At 44.8% G+C, this 22,059-nt stretch overlaps 1 protein-coding gene and 1 pseudogene across 4 annotated transcripts in view; both read right to left on the reverse strand.

The window, feature by feature from the left end:
- prkdc (protein kinase, DNA-activated, catalytic subunit) overlaps positions 1-22,059 on the reverse strand; it is a 277,499-nt gene that overhangs the window by 135,403 nt on the left and 120,037 nt on the right. For 2 of the 4 annotated variants that reach the window (XM_038809307.1, XM_038809305.1), the window contains exons 47-52: positions 19,784-19,924; positions 18,621-18,740; positions 16,675-16,818; positions 12,090-12,241; positions 10,209-10,340; positions 5,296-5,401 (exon numbers count right to left, since the gene is read on the reverse strand). In XM_038809307.1, the coding sequence (XP_038665235.1) occupies positions 5,296-5,401; positions 10,209-10,340; positions 12,090-12,241; positions 16,675-16,818; positions 18,621-18,740; positions 19,784-19,924 (795 nt within the window). Of the gene's footprint in view, positions 1-5,295; positions 5,402-10,208; positions 10,341-12,089; positions 12,242-16,674; positions 16,819-18,620; positions 18,741-19,783; positions 19,928-22,059 lie in introns of all 4 variants that reach the window. The other 2 variants (XM_038809306.1, XM_038809304.1) reach the window with 1 other exon arrangement.
- Positions 14,598-15,235, reverse strand: LOC119972500 (annotated as a pseudogene).

The following is a 22,059-nucleotide window of genomic DNA, read 5'->3' on the forward strand; positions in this document are numbered from 1 at the left end:
TTATTTCAACTGTTAACATGCAGGTTTCCCAATTCTCAGAAAACTTTCCATAAAAAGGGAAGTAGGAGTTCCCAGCTCAGGAAGATAAGGACTGTTTACAGCACTCCTTGTAGGCTAGGATGAGCAGGGATACTTCTGCCCCACTCATCCCCTCCTTTCCCAACCAAAGAAGCCTTCAGTCTCCCTTCTGCAAATTGCAGTCTCTCTTTCCCCACCTCTGAGACTAACTAACCTCCCTCATGCCCTGATATCTGACCTCTCTTCTTTCCACAGCGACCACCCTTTCCGCCCCTCTGGCTCAAACATTTCTCCCCACTCCCATTTGATGCTTCTCCCGATGGTTTTCCCATCCAGCCAATCTGTCCATCTGGTCTCCTGCCAGGCAGAACACAGAACTTGAGAGTTATAAAAAAGGTTCCGTTGTTAAATCGAGACTAGACTATGCACAAGCATATTCGCGTTGTTATACTTTTGTTTTCTGGGCTCTGGAGATTTATGCTAGCCTCCTGACGTGAACTCCAAGTTCAGCCCAAAATATTAATAAGATAATAAAATGGGGACTTTTATCGGTCTGAACCTCCGGCAGAGAAGGGGTGGTATGGAGCGCTTTTTTGACCGGCTGAGATTCCCAAGGGTGGAGGAGGGACGGGTGGAGGGTCTGGGGGCGCCAGTTGAGCTTGAAGAGCTGGTTAAAGGGATAGGGAACATGCAGTTGGGGAAGGCGCCGGGGCCGGATGGGTTCCCGGTTGAATTTTACAAGGCGTATGCAGACCTGCTGGGCCTCCTGTTGGTTAGGACCTTCAACGAGGCGAGGGGGGGGGGGGCTTTGCCCCTGACGATGTCTCGGGCGCTGATCTCCATGATTCTTAAGCGAGACAAGGATCCCCTGCAGTGTGGGTCATACAGGCCGATCTCACTCCTGAATGTGGACACCAAGTTGTTGGCAAAGATCTTAGCCACGAGGATAGAGGATTGTGTGCCGCAGGTTATCCACGAGGATCAAACGGGGTTTGTGAAGGGGAGGCAGCTGAACACTAATATACGGAGACACTTGAACGTTATTATGATGCCGGCGGTAGAAGGGGAGGCGGGGATAGTGGTGGCGCTAGATGCGGAGAAGGCCTTTGATAGGGTCGAGTGGGGGTACTTGTGGGAGATGCTGGAAAGGTTTGGGTTTGGGGAGGGGTTTGTCAGTTGGGCGAGGCTGCTGTATGAGGCCCCGATGGCGAGTGTGGCCACGAATAAGAGGAGGTCGGAGTATTTTCGATTATACCGAGGGATGAGGCAGGGGTGTCCCCTGTCCCCCCTACTTTTTGCGCTGGCAATTGAACCCCTCGCTATGGCGTTGAGGGAGTCGGGGGATTGGAGGAGGCTGGTCCGGGGTGGGGAGGAGCACCGAGTGTCGCTTTATGCGGATGACCTATTGTTGTATGTGGCGGACCTGATGGGGGGAATGCCGGTGGTGATGGGGATTCTCCGGGAATTTGGGGATTTCTCAGGGTATAAGCTTAACTTTGGGAAAAGCGAGCTGTTTGTGGTACGCCCGGAGGACCAGGAGGGGGGGATTGGGAGGCTCCCACTGAAAAGGGCGGAGAGGAGCTTCAGGTACTTGGGGGTTCAGGTGGCCAGGAGCTGGGGGGCCTTGCATAAGCTAAACCTCACAAGACTGGTGGAGCAAATGGAGGAGGAGTTTAAGAGGTGGGACATGCTGCCGCTGTCTTTGGAGGGTAGGGTGCAGTCAGTCAAGGTGACGATGCTCCCGAGGTTTCTGTTCCTGTTCCAGTGCCTCCCCATCCTTATCCCGAAGGCCTTTTTCAGGCGGGTTAACAGGAGCATTACGGGGTTTGTGTGGGCACACGGGACTCCAAGGGTGAGACGGGTGTTCTTGGAGCAGGGCAGGGATGGGGGGGGTGGCGTTGCCCAACCTCTGTGGGTATTATTGGGCTGCCAACGCAGCGATGGTGCGTAAGTGGGTAATGGACGGGGAGGGGGCAGCATGGACGAGGATGGAGATGGCATCCCGTGTGGGCATGAGCCTGGAAGCGCTGGTAATGGGGCCGCTGCCGCTCCCTCCAACGAGGTATACCACGAGCCCGGTGGTGGCAGCTACCCGCAAGATTTGGGGGTAATGGAGGCGGCACAGGGGGGAGGTGGGGGCCTAGATGGGGTCCCCGATATGGGGAAACCACCGGTTTGTTCCGAGGAGAATTGATGGCGGGTTTCAGAGTTGGCACAGGGCAGGTGTCAGGAGGCTGGGGGACCTGTTCATAGACGGGAAGTTTGCGAGCCTGGGTGAGCTGGAGGGGAAGTTTGGGCTCCCCCCCCGGGGAACACCTTTAGGTACATGCAAGTAAGGGAGTTTGTCAGGCGGCAGGGATCCCTCTGCTGCCGCCGCGTGGGGTCCAGGACAGGGTGCTCTCGGGGGTATGGGTTGGAGAGGGGAGCATCTCGGAAGCGTACCAGGTGATGCAGGAGGTAGACGAGACCTCAGTGGAGGAGCTGAAAGATAAATGGGAGGAGGAGCTGGGTGAGGAGGGGACATTGGCAGATGCCCTAGAAAGGGTGAACTCCTCCTCTTCTTGTGCGAGGCTCAGCCTCATACAGTTTAAGGTGCTGCATAGGGCTCATATGACCGGGACGAGGATGAGCCGGTTTTTTGGGAGCGAGGACAGGTGTATTAGGTGCTCAGGGAGCCCAGAAAACCATGTCCACATGTTCTGGGCATGCCCGGCACTGGGAGAATTTTGGAAGGGGGTGGCTAGGACGGTATCGAGGGTGGTAGGATCCAGGGTCAATCCAGGCTGGGGACTCGCAATATTTGGGGTTGCAGTGGAGCCGGGAGTGCAGGAGGCGAAAGAGGCCGGTGTTCTGGCCTTTGCGTGCCTAGTAGCCCGGTGGAGGATTCTTCTTCAGTTGAAGGATGCGAGACCCCCAAGCGTGGAGGCCTGGGTCAACGATATGACGGGGTTTATTAAATTGGAGGGGGTGAAATTTGCCCTAAGGGGGTCAGTGCAGGGTTTTTCCAGGAGATGGCAACCATTCCTATATCTCCTGGCAGAATGGTAAAAACAAAAGGTCAGCAGCAGCAGCAACCCGGGGGAGGGGGGCTGTCTCTTTGTTTTTGTTTTGGGTTGAATATCTGTCTTTTGCCAACGACGGGCGTTAATTTATTGTTTCTCTTTTGTATATACGGGGGCGGGGGGGGGGGGGGGGGGGGGCTGTTCTTTTTGTTCTTACAATTTTCTGTTATTGTTTTCTTTTTTGTGAAATTTTTTTTAAAAATTTTTTATTTTTTAAAAAAAGATAATAAAATGCTCTAGGTTTAATCGAAGGAAACCATGCAGATAACACCATCATAAGGAGTAAGCTATAATAGTGGAAGCATAATCTGATATTTTTAAGCCGTAGTTTGTTAAATGCTAAATAGAGTTCCATAATCACACTGCATAAATGGTTTAAAAAAAAGTAATACTGATGTCACACATCAGAACTACAGTGAAATCTCCATTATTCATCATTGTGAAGAGCTTTCCTTTCACTGATGGACATTAGAATTTGGAAGATATTCAAGAATTATTGAATGAAAATCCAGTAACTCCCTCAATAACTCAAACTACGTCACCAGGACTGCAGCAATTCAAGGCGGCAGCTCAATATTATCTCCCCAAGTGCAAATTGGGGTGCACAATAAGTGCTGGTCTAACCATCAATGTCCTCATCCTATAAAGGAATGAAGGAAAATGCCTCAAGTTTTCTTTTGACAATTTGTTGTCGTTTCTGTAGCTTTACACTCTTCCCTGTCTCCCTCCCTGGGAATAGAGGTTAATGTAGAGGTTAAAACACATTGTTGAAACATAATAATGAAAACTTCACTCTGTAGCTATCCTGCAAGTTCTTATCAAAACAAGTGGCTATTGAAAAATAAGCAAAATGTTCCATTATTTAGCGCTCAGGAATTCTTTATTGTGGCAAAATATAGAAACACTGGCTGGAATTTTCCTGTGGATGCCAGGACCCTAATCATAGGACATAGAACATACAATGCAGAAGGAGGCCATTCGGCCCATCGAGTCTGCATCGACCCACTTAAGCCCTCACTTCCACCCTATCCCCATAACCCAATAACCCCATCTAACCTTTTCTTGGTCACTCAGGGCAATTTATCATGGCCAATCCACCTAAACTGCACGTTTTTGGACCGTGGGAGGAACCCGGAGGAAACCCACGGAGACACGGGGAAAACGTACAGACTCCACACAGACAGTAACCCAGCGGATAATCGAACCTGGGACCCTGGCGTTGTGAAGCCACAGTGCTATCCACTTGTGCTACCGTGCTGTCCATATGGGTGGGGCCACTGAGCCCGCACTTGCCAGCAGTTTGTCCGCTGGCACTGCCATAATCGCCATCCAATTAAGGAATAGGAATGCCTGCAGCCACTCTTCAACTCCTGTGAGCCCCTAGTGCAGCCATTTAATCATTTAATGCAACCTGCAGTCGCAAACTTGGTGAGGGGGGGGGGGGGGTGTAGTCCAACAGCAGGAAACTGCCATTGCCTTTAGACAATAGCCCAAACGTTGGCCCATATTTGACCTCATTAGCTGTCCACCTCCTTGGTGCCAATGTTGTTCCCAGCCCACCCCAGGTAACTCTCCTGGAGGCAGCTAAGCAATGGGGACCTCTCCTGACACTTCTCCAAAGTGCAATTCGATGCTTTGCCAATACAAGATGCAAAGAACTCAATTTAGCAAGAGGAGAAGTGTCAAACTCTCTCTCCAATCTTCATATTTATTGTGAATGTGAATCGATGAATATCTAGTTTAAATAAATGAATTTACAGTTGGAATAAAATGACTGAATAGTTGAAACATCATGCTGTGATACATCAGATATTGGCCGATGACAACAGTTCCTCAGTGACATTAAGATTTACCTGCGTCACTACATGATAAGAGGCAAGGTTAAAACTTCAAAGAAAAGTCCTATTGCTCCAATCTTGTGCACAGTTGGAATAGAAAAATAATGCTGGCTGACATCTGAGAAAGTCCTCTCCCTACCCTCAGTGAGGAATGATATCTGGTATAGGAAACTAAAGAGGGAGGGTCATGAATTTTTTAAACGAGGAAAAGAAAAGTTTATGTTCAACAATAACTGTATCCACATCTGCTGTGCTCCCGCACACCCCACCATGTAACTCATATAAGGCAGAAAGTCAATATACACGCAAAAGACTATGAAGGTCTACCAAAAACATAAAGAAGTTGCATCAATTTTTTTAAAAATAAGGTTGCTCACTTTTTCTGCTAAGTATTGCAGGACAAGTCCAAGGACCTCTGCAGCAGCTGCATACACCTCCTTATATCGTGTTAAGGAAATGTTATGCACCAATCTCTGAAAGTATCTGAGAGAAAAAAAATCTGCATTAAAACAATCTGCTAATACAAGTTTTAAATAATTAAGTACAAATTGCTGTCATTCAATACATTATCTAGAATAAAGGAAACACTATACAGGTATAGTGACATAACAACTTTTACGTATTTTGATTGAAAAAAGACTGGAACTATTTATATATTGCAGATCAATAAAAACATTTTTCTTTCATTTCCTAAATAATATTTTCCTAATATAACAACTTTCACACATTTTGAATGAAAAAAAGACTGGGCCCTACCCCAGGGGGTGCAGTGGGACCCGCTAAAAGCCCATTGACTTTCAGCGGGACCGGAAGATCCCGGCCTACATTTTGTACAAACTTGGGGAGTCTTTATCGAGTTCCCTTATGGCAGATGTGTATGCCTGAACAACTGTCAAACTATGCCCACCACAAGGCAGCATGGTAGCGCAGCGGTTAGCATTGCTGCCTCACAGTGCTGAGGTCCCAGGTTCGATCCCGGCTCTGGGTCACTGTCTGTGTGGAGTTTGCACATTCTCCCCCATGTTTGCGTGGGTTTCGCCCCCACAACCCAAAAATGTGTAATCTAGGTGGAGTGGCCACGTTAAGTTGCCCCTTAATTGAAAAAAATGAATTGGGTACCCTAAATTTATTTTTAAAAATACTATGCCCACCACCCATGCCAGAGTAACCCTAATATAAAGATTCCTTTCAGTCTGTTTGGATGAACTAAACTGTGGAGATCATTCAGGATTACTGTAATCTAACTCAGTGCGAGGGTTACTCCCTTCGATTGAAACTAAAATTGGGTAGGGTATAATGCAGGCAGCTAACCTGGGCCTGCCCAATTTCCAACGGGTGGATTTTTTTTCTTTACTCTTTCTGGGATATGGGCATCACCAACAAGGCCACCATTTGTCGGTCATCCCAAATTGCCCTTAACCGGGTAGCTTGCTATGCTATTTCAGAGGGTAGGTGAGAGTCAACCACATTGCTGTGGGTCTGGAATGACATGTAGGCCAGACCAGGTAAGGATGGCAGATTTCCTTCCCCAAAAGGACATTTGTGAAACGATAGGTTTTTATGACAATTGATGATATTTTCATGGTCATCATTATTGAGCCTAGCTTTCAATTCCAGTTGTTTTGGTAATTAAATTTAAATTCCACTAACTGTCATGAGATTTTGAACCCATAGCCCCTAGGCATTAGCCTGGGTCTCTGGGTTACCAGTCTCGTGACTAATGTCACTATGCTATCATCTCTCCTATGCCACCATCTCCCCTATTTTATTATCCTTGCTAATTTGGGAAGCACTTGTAGAAACACCACACACAGTCTGCAGTGAGTCAGGAAGCTGGGAGTAACGGCCCAGGTTCAGATACATATACTATCTGAGCTGGCTGAGTCTTGAAGGACATACCTGTGAGACTGGTCCTATGACAGTTGGTGAGAGAACCAAGAACTTACTTGACCTCGTTACCACCAATTTAGCTGCCGCAAATACATCTATCCATGGCAGAGTTGGTGGGAGTGACCACCACACAGTCCTTGTGGAATGAATATGCTACTTTCATACTGAAGTAATGAGTACTGATACTGTTTGTCATCTTGTGTGGCGCTACCACCATACTGAATGGGATAGATTCAATGAGGAATGCAGGACAACATGCCAGGAGCAACATTAAACACACCTAAAATGAGGCTGTATAGCTATAGCACAGGACTATATGCATTCTAAAAAGCAGAATGCTATAGACAGTAAGTGATCCCATAATCAACAATCAGTTCAAAGTTCTATAGTCCTGCCACATCCAGTCGTGAATGGTGGTGGACAATTAACTATTTGGAGGAGATAGCTCAAGAAAAATCCTCATTCCCAATAATGGGGAAGCCCAGCATGCCAGTACAAAAGACAGGATGAAGCATTTTCGACCATCTACAGCCAGAAGTGCCAAATGAATGATTAATCACCGCCTCTTCTTGGTGTTTCCTTCATCATAGATGCTAGTCTTCAAACAATTCAATTCACTCCAAGTGCTGTCAAAAAACATGTGAAAGGACTGGACATATCAAAGACTATGGGTGCCGAAAGGTTTCCTGGTTGCACTGAAGACCTATGCTCCAGAACTGGCTCCAGCCTTAAACAAGTTATTCCAGTGCAGCTACAACACCGGCATTTACCCAACAAGGTGGAAAATTGTCCAGGTCTGTCCTCTACACAATAAGGAGGACAAATCCAATCTGGCCAATTATCACCCCATCACTCTACCCCCAATCATCAGAAAAGTGATGGGGGTTTGTCTTGATAATCCTGTCAAGTAGCACTTACTCAACAATATTCCACTTAACCCATTGCTCAGTTTGGGTTCCACCAGGGCCACTCTGCTCCCAACCGCATTGTGGTCTTGGTCCAAACTTGGGCAAAATAGCTAAATTCCAGAGGTGAGGTGAACGTAATTCCCTTGACATCAAGGCAGCAGTTGACCGTATGGTATCAAGGTACCCTAGTAAAAATTGAGTCAATGGGAATCAATGGAATTGTTGGATTCTCTCTCAGCACAAAGGAAGATGGTTGTGGCTGCTGTAGGCCAACCATCTCAGCATGAAGATTTTGTTGCAGTCCCTGGCCTCCTCAGGGTATTGTCCTTGACCCAAGGATCTTCATCAGCTGCTCCATCAATGCCATCATACGGTCAGAAGTGGGATGGTCGCTGAAGATTGCACAGCATTTAGTACCATTTGCAACTTCTCAGATACAACATAGACAAAGATCTGTCTTAGCCAGGTAGGTGGTAAGTTCAAATTCACACCATACAACAGTCATGCTATGACCATCGCTAATGAGAGAGAATTTAATCATCTCCCTATGACATTCAACAGTATTACCATTGTTGAATGCCCCATTATCAACATCCTGGAGTTTATCATTGACCAGAAATTGAACTGGATCAGCCATATAAATACTGTAGCTGCAAGAGGAAGTCAGAGGCTGGGAATTCTGCAGCAAGTATCCCACCTCCAGACTCCTCCAAATCTGTTTCCAAATCTAGCTCAACACCATCCAGGAGCAAGTACACTCCTTGATCAGTCTCCCATTCACCACCTTAAACATTCATTCCGTCCGCCACCAATGCACAAAGTGCACCATCGACAAGATGTGCTGCATCAATTCTCCAAGCCTCCTTCGACAGCACGTTCCAAGGACAGCAGACATTGGGAACACTACCACCTGCAAATTACTGGCTTGGGACTATATTACCTTCACTATGACATTCCTTCACTGTCGATGGGTCAAAATCCTGAAACTCCCTAACAGCACTGTGGCTGTACCTACATCACACAGACTGAAGTGGTTCAAGGTGGATCACCATCGCCTTCTTTAGTTTTCAACAACCAGAGATGATTAGTTCAGCAGATTGAAAGATTGCTGTTTTGGCACTGGAACACTCAAGAGTCCATAGAACATAGAACGATACAGCGCAGTACAGGCCCTTCGGCCCTCAATGTTGCACCGACATGGAAAAAAAACTAAAGGCCATCTAACCTACACTATGCCCTTATCATCCATATGCTTATCCAATAAACTTTTAAGTCCCATTTACATGGATACATAGAAGATAGGAGCAGAAGGAGGAGGAGGCCTTTTGGCCCTTCGAACCTGCTCCGCCATTCATCACGATCATGGCTGATCATCCAGCTCAATAGCCTAATCCTGCTTTCTGCCCATAGCCTTTGATCCCATATCCAGCCGCCTCTTGAATATATTCAAAGTTTTAGCATCAACAACTTCCGGTGGTAATGAATTCCACAGGCTCACCACTCTGTGTAAAGAAATGTCTCCTTATCTCTGTCCAAAATGGTTTACCTTGAATCCTCAGGCTGTGACCCCTGGTTCTAGACAACCCATCATTGGTAACATCTTCCCTGCATCTACCCTGTCTAGTCCCGTTAGAATTTCATAAGTCTTTTATAAGTGAACTCTGAATGCAGCACCAATTACTGTGAAATTAGGGGTGGGCAATAAATGCCTGCCTAGCCAGCGATGCTTCCATCCAGTGAAAAGATATATTTTTAAAATTTACAAGTTTATAGACATTCTGCATCATAACCCGCACTGAAAGCAATTTTACTTCTGTCTAAGGAAGGGCTCACTTAATACATTCCATTCTCATTCCTACTGATACCAGGTGAAATAAAAAGAAAGATTCTTAACGAAATGCAAGGCAGCTTCTGTTTTTTTCAAAAATTAATAGCCCACTGACTGTGTTTTATTCTTAAAAGTCAAATCTTTTCTCTTCTGCACTTTTGCTCATTGGTTATTAAATTTCAGAGATGATCACCATGTTTCCATTTTTCACTCAGAGAAATTCAGACCTCAAGTATCCAAAGTCTATGTGAATATGTGGTTGTTATTTTAATCATAAATTCTTCTCATTCTTCCCAGAGTTGTCTGTTCTATTGAGTGTGCAATCAGAAGTAACTGGTGGTTGATGTGCCACTTGGACAGTGCAAAATGACTATAGATGTTCAGACTGAATAGTTCCTTAATTTAATACATAGCAACAACGCTGTAGATTGAAATTTCACTCAACATGTTATGCGCAATGTTGTCTCTATATAAACATGTCCTTACAATGTAAACACTAACGGCACAATGCCACAGAATTTCATTGCTAAGCACTGTTTCACTCTATTTTTATTACAATTTTAGATTCATGAAACTCCAGTTCTGGAAATCATGGAAATTTGATTTGTAGTTTCAGAATCCTCAAGTTTTTCCTGTTAATATTAGCAAATACTTTTTATCTTACCTTTCGCTGTCAATTGCACATGTAGGGTCATATGGAGGCAAGTTATTGGCAAGGACTATCCCAAGTAACTGGATGCCCACAGAGTTGTCTTTGGTATTCGGATCCCTTCCAGCAAATCGTTCAAAGATCAAGCTGCACAATTGACAATAACATTTTAAAATGTTAAGATAAAACATACATGACAGTAACAAAGATCTTCTGCGTACTTAATCTAACATCAGTTGTTACAATGTTGTACATTGCATAAAGCAACATTTTTTTCCTTTTACTATTATAATAGCCAAAAGAACAAAGAAAAGTACAGCACAGGAACAGGCCCTTCGGCCCTCCAAGCCTGCGCCGACCATGCTGCCCGTCTAAACTAAAATCTTCTACAATTCCTGGGTCCGTATCCCTCTATTCCCATCCTATTCATGTATTTGTCAAGATGCCCCTTAAACGTCACTATCATCCCTGCTTCCATCACCTCCAGCAGCGAGTTCCAGGTACCCACTACCCTCTGTGTAAAAAACTTGCCTCGTACATCTCCTCTAAATCTTGCCCCTCGCACCTTAAACCTATGCCTCCTAGTAATTGACCCCTCTACCCTGGGAAAAAGTATCTGACTGTCCACTCTGTCAATGCCCCTCATAATTTTGTAGATCTCTAAGGTTCTATACAGCTGCAACATGACTTGCCAATTTTTGTACTCGATGCCCCGGCCAATAAAGACAAGCATGCCATATGCCTTCTTGACTACCTTCACCACCTGTGTTGCCCCTTTCAGTGATCTGTGGACCTGTACACCTAGATCTCTCTAACTGTCAATACTCTTGAGGGTTCTATCATTCATGTATATTCCCTACCTGTATTAGACCTCCTAAATGCCTTAACTTTCCAGTTAAGTTTTTTTCTACGAGAAGGTCCCCTGGAATGGAGAATTTTAACTGTGAGGAATGGTTGGGATTGTTTTCTTTGGAACAGGGGAGTCCATAGGCAGAATTACCTGAGGTATATTAGAGCCTAGCTAAAGAATAGAATATGTGGGCAGCACGGTAGCATGGCGGTTAGCATAAATGCTCCAGGGTCCCAGGTTCGGTTCACGGCTGGGTCACTGTCTGTGCGGAGTCTGCACATCTTCCCCGTGTGTGCGTGGGTTTCCTCCGGGTGCTCCGGTTTCCTCCCACAGTCCAAAGATGTGCGGGTTAGGCGGATTGGCCATGCTAAATTGCCCGTAGTGTCCTTAAAAGTAAGGTTAAGGGGGGGGGGCAACAGCCTCCCTCTGTGCCACAAATTGTCTATGCTTCCTCCCTATAAATAAGGTGTCAGCCATAGCTCAATGTAATATCATCACTTCTGAGTCAGAAGGTCATGTGTTCAAGTCCCAGTACAGTAACTTGTGCATAAATCTAGTGATACTCTAGTGCAGCAAATGAGGGGCTGCTCCACTCTTTCAGGTGCCATCTTTCAGACGGAATGCGAGTCCACATCTGCCCTTACCAGGTAGGCAATAAAGATCCCATTGCAAGATTTTCAAAAAAGTGAAAGTGAGTTACCCCAAGCTCTGACCAGCATCACAAAACTGATTTTGTTTATGAGACTTTGCTCTGTGCAAATATCGCTTTTCTTACATTAAAACAGTTACCATGCTTTAAAAGTCTTTAAGTAGTTATAAAGCCATTCGGAATGTCTTGAGGCTGTAAAAGGCTTGACATAAATGTTAGATTTGTTAAAAATTGTTGCTTCAAGCATAAATCATGGCTTCTGGCTGAAACTCTTCTTTCGCCAAAACCTTCTGCGCCTGTTTTATTCTAGTCTAATTACCAGGCAGCATCACACCTCTTGTATTTGCAAACGTAGAAGTAATCTAATGGACAATCTGAGGCAAAGCCCATTACTCACCTGTAAGGGATAGACAGGCAATCCTTCCAGCATTCAACAACCGTTTTAATAATTTCCAGGTTGTGCCTGAACACTGCCTTCTTCTCATGAAAGGAATTCTTCATCAGGAACGCCAGGAGGCGATCTGCCAGGATCTCATTAGTCGGATTTCCCTAACAATAATCAAGAATAAACGGAACTTAATCTCAGGCCGTACTTCCCTGATCATCAGAGCGCACAGTACAGCAAGCCATTTGGTCCATTGTGTCCGTGTTAGCTCTTTTATAGGACTATCCAATGAATCCTGCTCACCTGTTCCTTCCCCATAGCCCTGCATTTCTATCCTTTTCAAATATATATACACAATTCTTTTTTGAAAGTTATGACTGAATCTGTTTCCACTCACCCTTTAAGGCAGTGTATTCCAGGTCAGAACTCGCTCTGTACTATAACTTCTCATTTCAACCCTGGTTTTTTTGCAGATTACCACAAACGTATGTTCTCTGGTTGTCAATCAACCTGCAGTGAAAAAAGTTTCTTCTTATTTTCTCTATCAAAGTCCTTCATAATTTTGAATGCCTCCTAAATTTCCCTCTGCTCTTAGGAAAATAATGCCAGCTTTCTCATGTAACTGAAATCCATCATCCCCAGTACTATGTTGGTAAATCTCCTCTGCACCCGCTTCAAAACCTTGATATCCGTCCTAAAGTGTGCACACAACACTTCAACTGGAGTACTTTATAAACATTTGGCATTACATTCTGGCTTTTGTACTCTATGTCTCTACTCATAAAGCAAAGAATGCCTTTGGTCTGTTCGGTTCCTGCACCCTCTTTAAAATTGTACTATTTATAGCCTTTCCTCATTCTTCCTTCCAAAATGCATCACTTGACATCTGCCATGCATCTGCCCATTTCAGCAGTCTTTTTATGTCCTCCAGAAGTTCATTACTATCCTCCAAATTGTTTACTGCATTTCAGACTCAGATGTCATCCATAAACATCAAAATTATGCCCCCTATTTTCAATATACCAATACCAACCTCAAGGTGATAAGACAGCACTGCACACTTCTCTTCAGTCTGTAAAACAACTACTCAGCTTTCTATCCCTTAGCCAATTTTATATCCAAGGTATCACTCACTGTCTCATTAAACTACAAGAATTCAATGCACTTTATTAATCACCTTTTGAAAGTTCATATACACATCATCTGCCAGGCAAAATCATAGCTCTGATAAGTTTGTAGTTCGGGAGCTGGACTTGAAGGTCTCCAGAGAAAAGCCACCCACTTGATTGCCACCCCATCCACCAGCCTTAACATTCAGTCCACCTATCAGTTTGCAGCAGTGTGTGTCATACATGATGCACTGCAGCAATTCACCAAGGTTCTTTCCACTTTCCAAATCTGCAAGGGCAACAGATACATGGAACACCAGCAGCTGCAAGTTCCCCTCCAAGCCACACTTGGAACGATATTACCCCTGTTCCTGTACTGTCAATGGATCATTATCTCCCTGCCATGATCTCAGACTAATTGGCTTCAGTGCATTGAGTCAGATTAACAACCTGACTTCTGAGCTGTATTAAAACTTTTTGCATAACACATATATTATTTTCTACCCATGATTTGCGTAGGAAATCAATTTGTATTGATACAAAAACAGCAATTTGTCAAAACATTAAAAGACCACCAAAGCAGACAGCAACTGGAGATGTCCAACACACCCTCACCAGATTTCCTTGGCAACTTCCCACTTTACAATTACAAATGCTACTCTTCATTCATATTAGCTCAGTGGGATAGACAGCTGGTTTGTGATGCAGAACAAGACCAGCAGCGCGGGTTCAATTCCCTTACAAGCTGAGAATTCTGAATTCTCCCTCTGTGCACCCGAACAGGTGCCGGAATGTGGCGACTAGGGGCTTTTCACAGTAACTTTATTGCAGCGTTAATGTAAGCCTACTTGTGACAATAAAGATTATGTATTTATTTTGTATTTTTATATAAGTTTAAATGATACATCTACTTCCTTCAGTAACCATATTTCTGAATATTGCATAATGGTGTATCATCATATTGTAGCATGAAACGATGTGACACAGTTTCAATTCTCCACTCCACTGAGCTCCTAATATTACATGTTTTCTCTGACGGCAGCCATCTCTACCTCACCACTACCTCTCTTGACCCCTCCACTCCCTCTGATTTGTTCTCTGCTTGTCCAATATCTATTTCTGGGTGACAATAAATTTCCTTCGACTAAATATTGGGAAGATCACTGCCACCGTTTAGTCCACCACCTCAAACTGTGTTCCCTATACAACTACACTATCCCTCTCCTTCGCCATTGGCTGAACCTTCAGCAGACAGTTTGCAAACCTGGCACTCAATTAACCATGAGCTGAGTTTCACATCCCATATGCTCTCCGTTCCCATCTGCCAATTTACAGCTCTGTAAGTTACCAGTCTCTTTTTATTTTTCCCATTTTGAAGCATTTATTTTTAGTTTGTACATTTCTACAATGGGGCCCTGGTTCAACAACTCTTTGTACAACATCAAACTAGCAGACTATACAAATATGATACTAAACACAATAAGCTTTTTCCCGCAATCAGTTCAGTTACTCTCCCCCAGGTTGAGATTGTCAATCAGGCACTCTCCCCTGCCATTCTAAGGGGCTCCCAGTCTCTTCAGGTTGGTGATGTGATCTCCGAGCTTCTTGATCATCTTCACTTGTTCATCCAAGTAGTGAGTCTCCAGGAAGTCACAAAGATGAGGGTCAATATTTCCCAGAGGAGAGTTTGTGCAGATCCAGAAGACTCTGGTTCACATTCTTCCCCATCTGCAGAGCTTTCTGCATTGCCTCCAGACCATTGCTCCATTCGTCCTGCTCTGGTTTCTTGACATCCTCCAGGATGATCCGGCCTCCAAGTTTATTCTGGAATTACATCAGTTTCTCCGCGTGTTGCCGTTCCTCATGTGGCTGCTCCTTGAACAACTCAGCCAAGTGATGCAGGTCAACATCATCCCGGTCAAAGTAAGAGGACATGGAGAGGTAAACATAGGAGGAATACAGCAGCAAGTCGATCTGCTTGTTAACAGCATCCTCACAGTCCTTGTGGTAGTTCTGACACACTTGGGAAGCCATCCTCACTATTATTGCTGACTATCACCTAGAGTCCTCTAGAACTGATCTAAGTTACCAGTCTCAACCCCGCCTTAGCTTATCACCTTCTGCAACCCTCACCCAGACCTTTGTTCCCTCTAGACTCAACTAGTCTAATAGTCTTGCAGCTGGTCTCCCACCTTTCACCTTTGTAAAGTTGAGCTTGTCCAAAACTCTTGCTGCCAGTAACCCAATTTGCATCGACAAGTATAACAAAAGCAAAATCTGTGGATCCTGTAAAGCTGAAATGCAAACAGAAAGTGCTGGAAATACTCAAAAGGTCTGGAAACATCTGGGGAAGGAGAAAGGGAGTTACAAATTGTTGTTGCTGTTGTTAGCTCGGTATTGCTAGGGCAAAGATCATGTCAAGATGTTTCCATACCAGGTCGCTGCTTTGGACCTTGCAGTGACTGGTGAATCCATGCACTCATGAATTTACAGATGCAGTTATTATGTGGTCCATGAAACCACAAAAAAAAAGGAAGGGGAAAAGGGATATATAGGGATAAATACCATGACAAATATATACAGCTTTGAAAATTTAATAAATTCTGTTGATTTGTATAGGGTGTAAATTTTAATTAATTTTTACAGAGGCACTTAAATAATAGGAGTGACAGCCCAGTATTTGGCCGTTTGCACTTTTATTCACAAAATGCCGAGTTAGATCACCTTATTGGTATATTACCACAGGAAGTAATTGATGCTGAAACATTGAATGTATTCAAGAGGTGGCTAGATATAGCACTTATGATGAATGGGATCAAAGGTTATGGGGGTGGATGATCAGCCATGATCCTGATAAATGGTGGAGAAGGCTCGAAGGGCCAAAAGGCCTCCTCCTGCTCCTATCTTCTACGTATCTCTGTATACACTTCATAACGGAGCAGGACATTAGAAATCATAATTGAATGCATTCAGGGCAGCACGGTAGCACACGTGGCTAGCACAGTTGCTTCACAGCGCCAGGGTCCCAGGTTCAATCCCATGCTGGGTCACTGTCTGTGCGGAGTCTGCACGTTCTCCCTGTGTCTGCGTGGGTTTCTGCCGGGTGCTCCGGTTTCCTCCCACAGTCCAAAGACATGCAGGTTAGGTGGATTGGCCAAGCTAAATTGCCCTTTGTGTCCAAAAAAAAGGTTAGGAGGGGTTATTGGGATAGGGTGGAAGTGTGGGTTTAAGTGGGTCGGTGCAGACTCGATGGGCCGAATGGCCCCCTTCTGCACTGTATGTTCTATGTTCTATTTCTTTATTCCTCCCAAAAAACCTTGCTTGATAGAACCAAAAGTATGATCCCTTGACAGAAGGGATCTAAACAAATTGCAGCCAAGAACGTACAGCAGGAAATTACAATTTAATATTCCTGAAGTCAATGATGTGAACACCAAAAGATCTCAGCACAAATATTATGCAACAGATCCATGAAAGAAATTCTGTACCTTTGGGGTGGCCACACTTGTCCAAGATAGAACTGTAACTACAATTTCTACCACCATGTAGTGAATGCCATCACCTCCGTTGTTGCCAGAAACCACTAACTGCAGCAGGGGCCCCAACCATACCTGGGCATATGGCTGGAAAATCTACAAAGCAATAAGATTTACTTAACATCAGCTCAAAAAGATTCGGATGAGCTCTTTCAGGCTAGAACTATAATTATTGAAACTAATCTTGTATATCATAAATTATGTACATTGAAATCATTAATATGTAGAGTAACAGAGCAGTTTGATAAATATGTTAGGCTTCTAGGTCCATGCTCTAGAATTAGATTTATCCTCCCCCCTGTGCCTGCATGGGTTTCCTCTGGGAGCTCCGGTTTCCTCCCACAGTCCAAAGATATACAGATTAGGTGGATTGGCCATGCTGAATTGTTCCTAGTGTTCAAATGGCTTGGTGGGGTTACTGGGTTCAGGGGATGGGGTGCTTTCAGAGGTCCAGTGCAGACTTGCTGGGCCGAATGACCTCCTTCTATTCTATTCTATGTCATGTGCTTGTGAAAAGAGAACATATTTTGCTTACATCTGCCTTGTGGAATTAAAATTTTATTGCCAACCCTAAGTTGATGGCACAGTAAGGAAGTAATTACAGCAAGATATGCTTTGAGAGGCAGTTTCTATTATAAACATGGAAACTGGAATTTATAATGGCAAAATTGACAACATACTGCAGCAATGTATGATTGTAATTATATAGGTGATCGAGGATCATTACATTCACAATAGGTCAGCAGTAGCATTTCTCCATCAAAACTTTGTGGACAGTATGTGCACAAAGGTACATTTGATCAATTTTCATGTTCTTGCAGGAATTCTACAAATAACTTGTGGAAAATGAACCCCAAATCTGATGTTTCAGGGCCAACACTGTGCCCGGGGCCGGCGAAAATCCCGACCCCGCCGTGGCCGGAATTCTCCGCCACCTGGGAATAGGCGGGGGCAGGAATCACACCACACCGATCGGCGTGCCCTCCGCGCCGATCGGCTGGCCCCCCGCAGCGATTCTCCGGCCCACAAAGGGCCGAAGTCCCGTCCCTGAGAGGCCAATCCCGCCGCCGTGGTTTCAACCACCTCTGCTGGCGGCGGGATTGTCGGCGCGAGCGGGCCCCCGAGGTCCTGGGGGGGGGGGGGGGGGGGGGGGGGGGGAGCGATCAGACCCCGGGGGGGTGCCCCCACGGTGGCCAGGCCCGCGATCGGGGCCCACCGATCAACGGGCAGGCCAGTGCCGTGGGGGCACTCTTTTTCTTCCGCCACCGCCACTGCCTCCACCATGGCGGAGGCGGAAGAGAACCCCCCTACCGCGCATGTGCCGGTGGTGACGTCAGCAGCAGCTGACGCACCGGCGCATGCGCAAACCGGTGAAGGCCTTTCGGCCAGCCCCGATGCCGGTGTGCAGGCGTCATAGGCCATTCGCACCGGTTTTGGCACCAGTCGGCGTGGCGCCAACCACTCAGGCGTGGGCCTAGCCCCCAAAGGTGCGGAGAATTCCGCACCTTTGGGGAGGCCTGACACCGGAGTGGTTGGCGCCACTCCGCTACGCCGGGACCCCCCGCCCCGCCAAGTAGAGGAGAATCCCGGCCATGGTATTAGAATGTAAGAATCATTGCTGTGATTTGTTTGAGTTCGGAGTGTTCGCAGGTGTTCGGAGTAAAAGTTGGATGGGGCCCTGCAGGAGCGAAGGGAAATGCAATACCTGAGGGAAGGAAAGTCAACGAGGCAATTTATTTTACTGGCTTGTTGCGCATTGGTATAGGCAAAAATTTGGAGTTATCTTGTCCACCCAACCCGATAAACAGGATATCAAACAGGAAAATCTCAACACAGTCAGTGAATCATAGGATTGCACAGAGAAACAGATATATAAAAAAAGCTAATAAACTTAGGACCTCCTCAGTGTTAACAATAAGCTTTGCGATGAAGAGTCGGATATTTAACGGTGTAGCAGAATTTCTCAACTTTCCATGCAGAAACTTCATCCAAGGTGGAAGCTCATGTGGGGTCTGCCCCTGTATGGAAAAGATTACAAGGAATTCACTTGAATATTGAATCCAAAACATCAATATTTTGGCATTTTAACAAAACTATGAGATAATGATGAAATTGTTTGACATCTGTACGTTTGGCACAGTTGCATTTGAGTCAGAAGGTTAAGGTTTCAAAAACCTGAGCACAAAATCTAGGAGGTAGCTATTAGGGATTCCACAACACTATTCCAAAAGAGATGGGAGCTAATCTAGCAAATTTGCCTTGTTCAATCAACACTACAAAAAAAAAACAGGCTAACTGGGCTTTATACAGAAAATGATGGGTGTACTCAGCAGGTCAACCTGCATCTGTGGCGAGAGAAACAGGGTTAATATTTTCGGTCAGACATGCTTTGTGTTCCATTGCAAGGGCATCGGCCTGAAACATTGACTCTGTTTCCTTCCACTGAGGTGGCCTGACCTGCTGACTATTTCCAGTATTTTCTGCTTTTACTTTGGATTTCCAGCCTCTGCAGAATTTTGTTTTTGTATATACTGGTCATTGCTCTGTGGGATTTTCCTGTACACAGATGTGGGCAGCCACATCTGTCTCCCTACAAACACACATCAAACATAATTATCCTTATTTAGATAATTAGATCTGTTTAAAACAGTCTTGCGTAAATATACAAAGGGAATTATTTGTGCACACATTTGTTTGGAGCAACATGATGCAGACCATGTCAATTCCATGCAGATTGATAGCAGCGCAGGCCAATATCTCCGTGGTTTCTTCAATTATATCAAGGAACATTGCAGCTCCATGTGAATTAATTTTCCCCTCAACATTTTTAGAAACCTACATTAGTTTGAACTTTATTCAGGGCATGTGTCCATCACAGAGATCAGTAAATTCCATAGTTGTAGTAAAATTGATTTCCGTTGCACATTCTCCCCGTGCCTGGGTGGGCCTCACCCCCGCAACCCAAAAAGATGTGCAGGTTAGGTGAATTAGCCACACTAATTAATTGGAAAAAAAAAATTGGATACTCTAAATTTATTTTTAAAAAGAATTGATTTCTAACCTCCTCAACTTTTGGTGTGATGTTCATTTTCTGCATGTGGTTGACTAAAGCAGTCATGGTCGCCATACATTCATGCTGGTTCATCTCATCCATCTCAAGTTCCACAATGTCGTTTTGCATAACATTTGACTCTGCCCATTCCTGCTGGAAAACAGAAGAAAGTTGAGAGGCCTGTTCTTATTTTGAATGGAACCTTTAGGTTGCAGTTTAAAATCAATTAAAAAATAAAACATGAAAAATGAATCAGAAGGCCACTGTGAATGGCGATTCACATTTTTAATTTTTCTGACATCGTTCCTGTAGCATGATGATTAAAATTAAATTCCCATAGATGTGGTTTTAAGTGGACTAGAAACAGCTTCTTGGGAGGGAAATCTGTGTCACGTCAGTGGGAATTATTCAAGGAAGAAATTGTGAGGTTCAGACCAAGTATGTTCTTTTAAAAAAAAAGTGGGTGACTAACAAATCTAGAACCCCATGGATGTCAATAGGCTTAAAGAGTGTAAACGAAAAAAAAGAGGAAGCTCATGACAGCTACTGCTCAATGTTGCAGAAAATCTATATGATTCTAAAAACTTCTGGAGGGTGATAGCTATGTGGAGAAGATGAATAGACAACGGAGGTTGAGGTGTGACCTGATAGAGGTCTACTAGATTATGAGGGGCATGGATAGAGTGGATGGGCAGGCACTTTTTCCCAAAGTGGAGGGGTCAGTCATCAGGGGGCATAGGTTTAAAGTCTGTGGGGCAAGGTTTAGAGGAGACATGCGAGGCAGGATTTTTACACAGAGGGTGGTGAGTGCCTGGAGTGCGTTGCCAGGGGAGGTTGTGGAAGTAGATACATTAACAACGTTCAAAATGTATCTTGTCAAACACATGGATAGGATGGATATAGAGGGATATGGCACAAGGAAGTGCTGAGGGTTTTGGCAAAGGTTGGTATCATGACTGGTACAGGCTTGGAGGACCGAAGGGCCGGTTCCTGTGCTGTATTGTTATTTGTTCAATGGTAAAATTGAAAAAGAAATTCAGAAAGCAAAGAGAGGGCATGAAAGAAATGTTGGCACACGAACACTCAGATTTTTTATAGAGTAGGACCCATAGAGAGGCAGTGGAGGGGAGAACATGCAGACCCCGCACAGACAGTGACCCAAGCGGGAATCGAACCCGGGACCCTGGCGCTGTGAAGCAACAATGCTAACCACTGTAGTGGCATGCTGCCCAGATCGAGCCGACTCTCGGGCACCCAGAGTTTCTGTTGTTACCTTTGTTGTGGTCTGCACATAATCTTACAGGTTATGTGCAGACCACACCACCAGAGATGGGACTCTTGGGACGGGCGCAGGTGTCCTGTCAAACAGTGATTAACTGGACCATTGGATACTGAGACCCCCCTCCCAAAGCAACTTTGGCAGAAAGCAGAGGAAATAGCAAAAGGGCGCAAAGGGCGGGGGATAAAAACAGACACCCAAGGCACATCAGCAGCGAAGACTCCAGGCAGGGGCAAATGAGACATTTGACCAGAGGTGGAAGGAAACAGCACGCGAGACCCATCTTTGCAAGGACGGACTGGAGAGACTCAGAGAATCGGACCCTTGGCTCAACCAGTCATCTTTACGAGTAGTATAACGAACCTTGGGGATCTATAGTAAATAGTATATAGTATAGTATAGCTTTTGGGTTAATTTAAGGGTAAATATTGTTGTTAGGTAAAGTTGGTTTGATTTTATACTTGTGTTGTCCTTTGTTCTCCTCGCTATTAAAGATATCTGGATAAAATTTTGATTAATACTGGTCGAAGCATCTGTGATTTTACAGATACAACATAAGGGGTCTCCATTTAAAATGGAGATGAGGAAGAATATCTTCTCTCAGAAGGTCATTAATCTTTGGAATTCTCCCCCGCACCCCAAATGCAGTGAAGGCTGGGCCATTGAATATATTCAAGACCAAGGTAGACACATTTTTGATCGACGATAAGTTAAAGATTATGAGGGAACTCGTAGGCAGGTTGAGTTTAGAGCACAATAATAAGAGCTATGATCCTTTTGATGAACGAAGCGGAGTCAGGGGGTGGGGGCTAAATAACCTACTCCTCTTCCTTTGCCTGGTGATCGTATTGTCCTATTCTACTTATGATGACTAAATTGAAGTTAAACACATTAGTGATTATTAGTGAATATCATCAAGAAATGCCAACATAGTTGGGTTGGCCATATTCAAAAGGATGATAACTTACTAAAGAAGGCAATTGCTGCAAAGTTAGAGGGACGTTGA

This window comes from Scyliorhinus canicula, chromosome 10 (assembly GCF_902713615.1).
Source record: "Scyliorhinus canicula chromosome 10, sScyCan1.1, whole genome shotgun sequence".
NCBI lineage: Eukaryota > Metazoa > Chordata > Chondrichthyes > Carcharhiniformes > Scyliorhinidae > Scyliorhinus > Scyliorhinus canicula.